Genomic DNA, 9,231 nt, shown 5'->3' with positions numbered 1-9,231 from the left:
TATATATATATATATATATATATATATTTGGGATATTTTATTCTTCATAATATGTTCATATCTGATTTTCTTTCAAACAAGTCTGAGAATATATTTATCAAGTTACTGTCAATATTCTGCCGATGTAAAATCATATGTGAATTTTTATAGGGATTTATCCATCGTGTTGAAGCTGATGAGATCTTTTTGAAGTTTGATAATGAATTTCACCTGCGTCATAGAGATGGAAATCTTTATGATGTTCACTTCACCTACAATAGGATCAATATGAGAAGGTTGTATCAAGCAGTTGAGGCAGCCAGTGGCTTAGGATCCGAGTTCCTTTTTCCATCTACTTTAGCCAGGAAGAGGTTCATTGAAACCACTGATCTGATTCCCATATCTGGTACTTTTAATGATGAGCAAATTTCTTCAATCAAAAGTATTCTTGGTTGCAAAGGGGCGCCACCATATCTGATTTATGGGCCTCCAGGTACGGGAAAGACTAAGACAATAGTAGAAGCAGTTCTCCAGCTCTACAAACATAATAAGAATGCCCGCATTCTTGTCTGTGCACCATCAAATAGTGCAGCAGACCACATATTAGAGAAACTGCTTGCTGAGAAGTCTGTTGAGTTTCAAGAAAATGAAATATTCAGGCTCAATGCTTCTACCAGGCCATATGAGGATATCAAACCTGAAATTATCCGTTTCTGCTTCTTTGATGAGTTGATATTTAAGTGCCCGCCAGTCAGTGCCCTCAGGCATTATAGGATTATAATATCAACATATATGAGTGCCTGTCTTCTTTATGCAGAAGATGTTTCACGGGGTCATTTCTCTCACATTTTCTTGGATGAGGCTGGCCAAGCCTCAGAACCTGAAACCATGATCCCTATATCCCATCTCTGCAGAAGGGAAACTGTTGTTGTTCTAGCTGGAGACCCAATGCAGTTGGGTCCAGTAATTTATTCGAAGAAAGCAGATACACATGGATTGGGGACATCATACCTGGCACGACTGTTTCAATGTGAGATGTATGCAACTGGAGATGCAAATTATGCAACGACATTGGTTAATAATTATCGATGCCATCCAGAGATATTACATCTCCCTTCAAAGCTGTTTTATAATGGGGCGTTGATTGCATGCAGAGACAAGACAACCTTCATGGTGAGTCCTGGCTTCCTCCCTAATGAGGAGTTTCCCATTCTTTTCTTTGGCATCCAAGGATGTGATGAAAGAGAAGGGAATAACCCCTCATGGTTCAACCGAATTGAAGTGAGCAAAGTTGTCGAAGTTGTCAAGAGGCTGACAGCTGGTGGGAATATAATGGAGGAACACATTGGCATAATAGCACCATATAGGCAACAAGTACTCAAAATTAAACAGACTCTTGAAAATCAAGAGATGCCTGATATCAAAGTTGGTAGTGTTGAACAGTTTCAAGGACAAGAGAAGGAAGTTATTATCATATCAACTGTTCGATCAACCATCAAACACAATGAGTTTGACAGAGTCCACTGTCTTGGCTTTTTGAGCAATCATAGAAGGTTTAATGTGGCTGTAACTCGTGCCATATCATTGTTGGTTATCATCGGGAATCCACACATTATTTGCAAGGTATTGCCTTTTTCTCTAATTAGCCATGAGTTGATGTCCAGTTAGTTGTCTATAATCTATATGATTAGCTTTATGCTATGAATGGGGTATTTCTATATATTATCTGAAAGATTGCATTCCATATTCACTTAAAGGTAGTATTACTATTACTTGTATGAATGATACCGAGAACTCGGAAATGCTTACTTTAGACATTAATTCGGTTGGTCTTTCTAGAGGATAATTATTGCTAGAAAATATACAAAAATGAAGATGATTAATAGTGAAAACTGGATAAAACCCTATTGTTAGATAGATCCTTGGTTTTGATAGTTATACACATTTTAATCTCCACTTGTTTGACAGGACAATTATTGGAGCCAAATGCTGTGGCACTGCGTAGACAATTCATCTTATCAGGGTTGTACACATCCTGATAAGCCAAAACCTTATGTTGAGGACGCTGGAGACAACAATGTGAAGCCTTATGGAGAGGTCAATGGAGAGGACTCTGTAGAATGGGGTCAAGATTTATCCCAGGTGGAGATTCCCAAACCTGTTACTGATGAGGCTGAATGGTCTGATGGCTGGAGAAGTAGTTGAAGATATCCGACTTAGAAATGATATAATTTTGCATGTTATTTACAAGTTTGAACTTGTACTCGCTACTACTAGTCTACTACAACTACTACTATGTTAGAAGTCTTACTTAGGAATGTGGGAAAAAGATATCAATGTTACGTTTTGTTACGATGGGGTGAAAAGAAGAGTCCCGTTCAGTTATAAACCCGGGCCAAGCTGTGATATTGAAAACCTGGAGGAATTCACTAATCACTATTTATAGTATTATTTAACCATTGGTGATGTATTTCCAAAATGAAAAGAAAACTTTAACCATTGGATTGTGAAAAGGCTATCATTTTTTCAATAATAAGTAATGGAGGCGTAACACAGTAACAGTTAATAGCAGTAGTTAGCAAAAAAGTGTGATTCAATGATATTGATATAGACTACCAACTAGTCACGTATATACAACTGCTACTGAAAGCAATGATAGTAAAGAAAATCATGCTACGTAGCAACCAGTTATGAAGGGTAATACTTACGCATACACATTGAGCACTATACACTATTGAGTGTTGAGGAGTGACAAAAAGATGGCAAGTGCTACTGAGAGTAGTAGCAGAGAGTTGCTGCTGCACAAGTGTGTTGAAGCTGCGCCGTTTCCATTTGACGACAATGGAAAGAAAAACGGCCTTCCTCTTCCAACGCTTCTTGGTGACCTACCACCAATCTTAGGTGCTGTTGAACTTCCTCCACCGCCACCCTGGATCCCTGTCAATCACAAACACCAAAACGTTAGTGTTCATTATGGTACTTGAAAACCATTAAAGATTAGAGAGAATAAGAGCCAAAAATGAGTTAAAGAACCAGATATGGTGAATCCCAGTGTCGCTGCGCTGTTGAGAGGTGGCAGAGCCGGTGATGCTGCACATGAAAAGAACAAGAATGGATGAATGAGAACACTGTGATGCGAATTGTGATGATAGAAAAACCAAGAACTTGTGAAAGATTGAAGAAAAGAAAGAAAGAAGAAGAACCTGAGCAAAGGAAATTTAAGGAAAGAGGAGGAGTTGGATTGCAAATGGAAGAAAGCGAGATGAGCCTTGTGGAGTTGATAGGGAACCCGAGGATGTTAGGGTAGCGTACGAAGTAGCACAGGCAGATTGCGCCGCCGGACTCCGCCGCCGAGTTGAAGGCGGCGCAGCAGTTGGCGGAAGGTCTCTCGTTGAGGTCGTTGGGCGGGGACGACACGTATGAAAGACACGCTGAGAACGACAGCAGCTCGTCGGTGCAGCCACCTGTCGCCGTCGGGGAAGTCGGCGCCTCCGTATGTGCAACCAGGGCGAGGAGGAGGACGAGTGCTGCAGTGACGCCGGTAGCCATGGTTGGCATTCACGGGAGCAAGAGAATTGAGATTACGTTTACACTCTCGCTAGCTTTACGCATAAAGCTTTCTTTTGATTAGTTAATTTTATAACTATCAAACAATTAGGGTGCGTTTGGCTGTGTTTTCATTTACTATTGATCTTAATTCCAGTTTAATTTCGATTTAAACGAATACTTGTGATTACAAGGTCAAGAACAGGGCAGACCGTTGGGACTAATTCTGCATTGGCGGGAGGGAACCCGCACAGTTTAACTGAATTCCCGCAATTGCCCTTCGAGTTTTTGCATAACTGCGTTGAGTCATTACAACTCGAGTAAAAATATTTTTATGGAAAAATAATAGTTAAAATGTAGACCGATGTTATATTAAAGTTTGTTTGTGCATAATTCCGCCATTTTCTTTTATCACTTAAAAGTGAAGTGGAATAAGTAAATTAACGTGTAGACTAAATGGAAACAATAAGAATTTATTGTGCTCATTTGTGGATACAATCATTGCCTTTTCATTTGATAAATAGTGTGTCTCCCAATGCGGGTATGAATGAATCAGAGCAAAACCCAAAGAAATAACCATGCATTGCACACAACCTAGTAGTGTTTAAGAACACCATATCCCAACGCAACAAGTACGGCAGAAGGCAGGAGACTGTAAGATGAAACGGCGGATGATGGAGTCAGACCGGCACGGCCACTAGTCGCAGAAGGGGCACCAGAGTCAACCGATGGAGGGATCGTGTCAGATTCCGGGGCCAGAGAAGGTGTAACTGGTGAGGGGAGAAGAGGAGAATCTGTTAAAACAAAAGAGAAGCTGATATTAGTATTCACAGTTGAGATAAGTATTTTTGTTACACTAAGTTCTTTTGGTGAATATTAGTAAAGTACCTTGAGGACTTGGAGATGGAATCAATCCAGAAGGAGCAGATGCAGGGGAAAGAGATGGTCCAAGTGCTGCTGGTCCTGCAAGAACAAATCAAAATCATTCAAAGTACTAGTTATTAGTTCAAATGAAAAAGATTTATACTTTACTTGCATAAAAAGAAGCCAAGGAATTTCAGAAGGGAAGGGAAATTGAATACTGGCATTACCTGGAGCAGGAAGAGGAGAACCCGTGCCTGCAAAGTAAGGAAGAGAGAAAATTAAATGTCTTTAGTCTTATTGATGGGAAGATCAGAATTAGATTTCACAAACAAACATTATTACTAATGAGTAATGAAATTGAAGAAATATATATACTTTTGCATTGAACAGGAACACCAGGCAAATTGCAAGCACGAGGAAGAGAGATGGCCAAGGTTCTATTGAACGGTATTCTGAAGGGAACACTGCCGGTGACAATGAGGCACAAACAATCCATGCCGCCACTTGTGAGGGACTTGACTGAATTGCAGCACGCCGCCGTGGGGGAGGTGCTATTGGAACTGCTGCCTGTGAGGTAGCCAACACATGGGGTGAAGGAAGTGCTTATCGTCGATGTGTTGCAAGGGGTACTGATCTGGGCATAGGCCGGCACAACCATTGCCACAGCCACGGCTAACACCGCAACTATGCGGCACAGAGGCCCCAAGCGTTCCATGTGTGTTTTCTACTTAAGATTTTGGATTTGCTAGGAGTTGATTCTCTAGTGGACTTCTTGTGCTTTTGAAGTACAAAGAAAAACTGGGTCAGCGAGTTTTATGATTGGGAAAGAACAGGATGAACCAATTTATATTAAGGAAGGGAAACTCAAAGTTGGTTCAAGAGTTCAACTACCATAACTAATCACTAATCAGTGGGAAATGGATAACAGAATCATTCTTTATTAGGTCAGCTGCTAAGGTGGATAACCGAATCCATGTAGCAGTTCTTTCTTCATTGGTTTCCTTGCCCCTCTACTACTTTGAATATTTATTTATTACTCGTATGACTTACCAAATGTTAAATTTGGTCAACTTGCCAATGAAACATAGCTTACCAAATCTTATTGTCTTTGCTGCAGATGCTACTGATATTATTATTATTATTATTCACTTGAATATGACAAGTATCAAATTTGCTTTAAATTGCCGCATATATATTCTTAATGAAGAAAATGGTGACAAAAAAAAATAATCGAATTAAATTCTTCATAGAAAGTGCGAAAAAATTGTGTTAAATTAAATCACTAGCTTAGCATGCCCAGTCATGCCCGCAATCTGATAACTGGGGTTACAAGAATACAAGTTACAACATAGCAAGCAAGGACACCATTAAACTCCTTGCTCAACATTGTCCCACCGTAAGACACGTGGATATCTCTGGATATGTCATGTTTTCAAAGTCCCTCTGGCCCACTGCCAGGTGAACACATGAGCAAAAAGTTGGTTATCTGCATAACCGAATTTCACATTTACGCTTATTATATTACAGAATAATGGCCGCCACAAAGTATTAAAAGAATTCCGTTAAGAGAGTGGGAGGAGTTGTTCAACAGCATCACCTTCCCATTGTCAGTTTCTGACTTTCTGTGCATCCTTTCTCTACAAAAGGGATCCCCTACCTCGCTCCTTCAACACCATTCTCATCAAACTACATAGTATTTCTTCAATACCAAAAGACAAAAAGAAAACATATATGCATCAAACAATTACAATGGAACACAGAATATCTAAGATGAGCTTTGCTATGGTGGTGATGGCAATGCTGTGTGCAGGGGCTGCAGCACAATCGTCAAGTTGCACAAATGTTATAGTGAGCCTGTCACCCTGCCTTAACTATATCACAGGGAACTCCTCAACCCCATCTTCAGGATGCTGTTCCCAGCTTTCCAGTGTGCTGGGCTCGCAGCCACAATGCCTCTGCCAGGTCCTTAACGGAGGTGGATCATCATTGGGGATCAACATCAACCAAACTCAGGCTCTGGCTCTTCCCAGTGCTTGCAAGTTGGGGAAAACCCCATCTGTCAGTCAGTGTAAAGGTAAAGGCAACAAATCCCTTCAAATATGCATATCCAAACCTTCACAATGAATATGGAGAGATACTAGGAAAATATCTAACCTGCTAATCTTATGAAATCTCTACTACAAGTACATCCTATTCCAATTCACATCATTTCTGCTAATAAGTTTCATGTGTTTGTCGACAGCTTCTTCCCCCTCCCCAGCAAACTCACCAGCTGGATCAGCAACAGGAACAGGAACAGCAGCAGAGTCTCCCAACTCTCCAACCACAGATTCTTCAGGTACAATATACTAACTTCTCAGCTTATACCTGATGAATTCATTTTCCAAGTTTGTCTGTGTTAACCATTCAAGTTGACATAAAATTGCAGGATCCGGATCCAAGAGCGTACCTACAACGGATAGTGGCTCATCCAGTGGCAATTCTGTCAAGTTATCGGTTCCTCTGTTCCTTACTTTGGCAGTACTATACGCTTCAGCTTTCAGAACATACTGATTCTTTCCCTGCTGGCTGGCTTGCCTTTTATGTTTTATTTTCTTTTCCTTTTTATTGCCATTGTCAATTTTCATTGTTTTTCCTCATGTATTATTGAGAAACCCTTGGGCTAAGGGGTTCAATCTATTCATTTTTGTCACCTATATTGGATTATGTTGTTCTGTATCATGGAGATATCATTTTCTCCCATATGAATAAAGATGCTTGTAATTGTGGTTTGCTACTATGACCTAATTCGAAACAAACATTACCGAGACAACCTGCCCCCCCTCACCCAAGCTCCCAAAGGGGGAAAAAACAAAAAACAATAACAAGCTAAGCTTTTGTTTCTAGCACCTTTAGGCACTGACAAAGGCAATCAACTATCACTTGAAACCCGTCAAAGAAACTAATGTATGTTTATCACACCTAGTCCAATGAATATTAATATGTCAAAGTTTTTGAATGGTTTTAACTTTTAACAATACAAAAGTTGCCGAAGCAATGGAAGACTGAATATAAAGCCAATTAAGAAACTACAATTCTGAAGGAATTATATACTTAGTATCTATTCTGAATCAGCGGCTTCTCTGTAAAACTTTTCATAAGATTTCAGGAGATTATCATTCCCTTTACATTTAATAGTTACCACAATCTTGACTAATGACTAACGACACTGAGTAAGCTTCAAATTTGTGAAACCAGACCAAGTAATTGGAGCATAACTGATCATTCCATGGATTCAAGATTACTTTTCTATCTATTTTCTACCATCTTAGTTATGGAATTGAAAAGGGTTCTCTGTACTCTGTAGTTTTCTAGGCCATGGAAGAGTTAGCAGAAAAACTGTAAAACCTCAACTAGATTCTAGACATTAATAAATCCTCAAAGTTACTAAGTTCAACAACTCCAGCCAAGGTGACTAGTCCTATAATTTATCAGATTACTTGAGAGTGCAAATGCCTCAACTTTCAGCAATACACAATCTTCAATTATGTTTATCTAATGCATTGGAAAACAAGCAAGGGTAGCATAAAAAAGAAATCAACAAATTGTCAATACTAATTTCACTAACAATAAATTATTTGGACTATTTATCTCATCTCATAACACATCATAAGACAGCCAAAAATGTTTAGTATTCAGTTTGAGGAAACGAATATTACATACAGGGTTATAAATATGGTACACACATTAAGAATGTGATCGTGACCGTACAAACTCTTCTAGCCTGTCCCAGACCTCCAATGCTGCAGCCTTGTCTTGATGTCGCTTGTTCTTGCTAATCTGCAAAAAAATTAGAAATTTATAGTTAGATCGCAAGCCAGAAGAGGGGAAATATATAGGAAGCAAGAAGAGCAATAGTTTGAACAAGCATGCAAAATAAAACCACCAAGGTAGGGCACCCACCGATATAATCTTCACATTCCATTGCTTCACAATTTTTGCTGATTCCAAACTATCATCTTCAAAACGCATGTAAAACCCAATAACTGCAAGAACATCTCAAATGGTCAACACGATCATCATCAACATAAAAAACATGAATGTGGCATTTCTCAACTGACAATCCGAATAGGAGAGCAGAGGCTTAAGCACAGATAGAAATACACAAAAATCATAAAAAATTGACTGACTTTTGTTAAAAATCTCGACATGATCCTTGAAAGGCCATTCCTTAAATTGCCACTCCTTGCCCAAGACGAAAACGGCGACAACACGATCCCAATCCTCAGCCTTGAGGGAAGAGGGCTTATCCCTGACCTCATAAGCGGTGACCACCCTGTCCCTGCTCAGCTTCTTCTGCACCGTCACGCAATCAGGCCTGGCGCCCTTCATCTGCTTCACCTTAACATCGGTGGGTATATAGACCCCATCCTCCAGAAACTCCTTCACGTTGTAAATAGTGATCAGCGTCTGAAACGCGCTGGGCACGAAAATGATGGGGACCCCTTCCCCAATCTTGGAACCCTTGAGATGCATCTTGGGCTTGGGAGTGGGGTCGTAGCTCATGTCGTCACCAAACCCTAAACCCCTCTCGTCGGCGCCCATGAGACGGCTCTTGGCGACAAGGCCGTCCTTGCGCTGCTGAGACTCGATGCGCTGGCGCTCCTCCTCACGCTTGGTGGCGGCGACGAGGACGCTGTAGAAGTCCCTGTTCTTGCACTCGAGAAGGGACTCGCGGTCCTTGAGGGGCTTCTCGACGGAGCGAATGAGGGAGATGAAGTCCAATTGGGGCTCCTCCGGGGCGGCAGGGGTATGAGAAGGGGGAGGGTGAGGGTGAGGGGCATTTTGGGGAATGACGCCGGA

At 40.7% G+C, this 9,231-nt stretch overlaps 5 protein-coding genes across 6 annotated transcripts in view; 2 read left to right on the top strand and 3 right to left on the bottom strand.

Annotated features, from left to right (window-relative positions):
• The window catches only part of LOC107643217 (probable RNA helicase SDE3), a 4,739-nt gene extending 2,260 nt beyond the window's left edge, over positions 1-2,479 (top strand). Inside the window, exons 4-5 of the mRNA XM_016346807.2 lie at positions 151-1,602; positions 1,948-2,479. Coding sequence (XP_016202293.1) covers positions 151-1,602; positions 1,948-2,184 — 1,689 coding nt within the window. The 3' untranslated portion in view covers positions 2,185-2,479. The remainder of the gene's footprint in view (positions 1-150; positions 1,603-1,947) is intronic.
• Positions 2,555-3,805, bottom strand: LOC107643220 (non-specific lipid-transfer protein-like protein At2g13820). The gene is made up of 3 exons (XM_016346811.2): positions 3,183-3,805; positions 3,013-3,069; positions 2,555-2,916 (listed from the first exon to the last, which is right to left on the bottom strand). The coding sequence occupies exons 1-3, from the start codon at positions 3,535-3,537 to the stop codon at positions 2,711-2,713; spliced, it is 618 nt and encodes a 205-aa protein (XP_016202297.1). The 5' UTR covers positions 3,538-3,805; the 3' UTR covers positions 2,555-2,710.
• LOC107643219 (non-specific lipid-transfer protein-like protein At5g64080) lies at positions 3,979-5,341 on the bottom strand. 2 transcript variants are annotated; one of them, XM_016346810.2, is made up of 4 exons: positions 4,765-5,341; positions 4,617-4,643; positions 4,414-4,488; positions 3,979-4,295 (listed from the first exon to the last, which is right to left on the bottom strand). In XM_016346810.2, the coding sequence occupies exons 1-4, from the start codon at positions 5,102-5,104 to the stop codon at positions 4,120-4,122; spliced, it is 618 nt and encodes a 205-aa protein (XP_016202296.1). In that variant the 5' UTR covers positions 5,105-5,341; the 3' UTR covers positions 3,979-4,119. The 2 variants fall into 2 exon arrangements, with proteins under 2 accessions (XP_016202296.1, XP_016202295.1); XM_016346809.2 differs by having other exon boundaries at positions 3,979-4,319; positions 4,765-5,224.
• LOC107643221 (non-specific lipid-transfer protein-like protein At2g13820) lies at positions 5,671-7,163 on the top strand. Its single transcript, XM_016346812.2, has 3 exons — positions 5,671-6,463; positions 6,632-6,727; positions 6,818-7,163. Exons 1-3 carry the CDS (start codon positions 6,121-6,123, stop codon positions 6,940-6,942), a joined length of 564 nt encoding a protein of 187 aa, XP_016202298.1. The 5' UTR covers positions 5,671-6,120; the 3' UTR covers positions 6,943-7,163.
• LOC107643218 (protein CDC73 homolog) overlaps positions 7,957-9,231 on the bottom strand; it is a gene marked incomplete in the record, with an annotated part of 1,773 nt that continues 498 nt past the window's right edge. Inside the window, 3 exon segments of the mRNA XM_016346808.2 lie at positions 7,957-8,208; positions 8,332-8,414; positions 8,559-9,231. Coding sequence (XP_016202294.1) covers positions 8,116-8,208; positions 8,332-8,414; positions 8,559-9,231 — 849 coding nt within the window.

The sequence above is a fragment of the Arachis ipaensis genome, chromosome B05 (genome assembly GCF_000816755.2).
Source record: "Arachis ipaensis cultivar K30076 chromosome B05, Araip1.1, whole genome shotgun sequence".
NCBI classification, from domain to species: Eukaryota; Viridiplantae; Streptophyta; class Magnoliopsida; order Fabales; family Fabaceae; genus Arachis; species Arachis ipaensis.
Note: the sequence above shows the minus strand (reverse complement) of the source record. Positions and strands in the feature narration are given on the sequence as shown.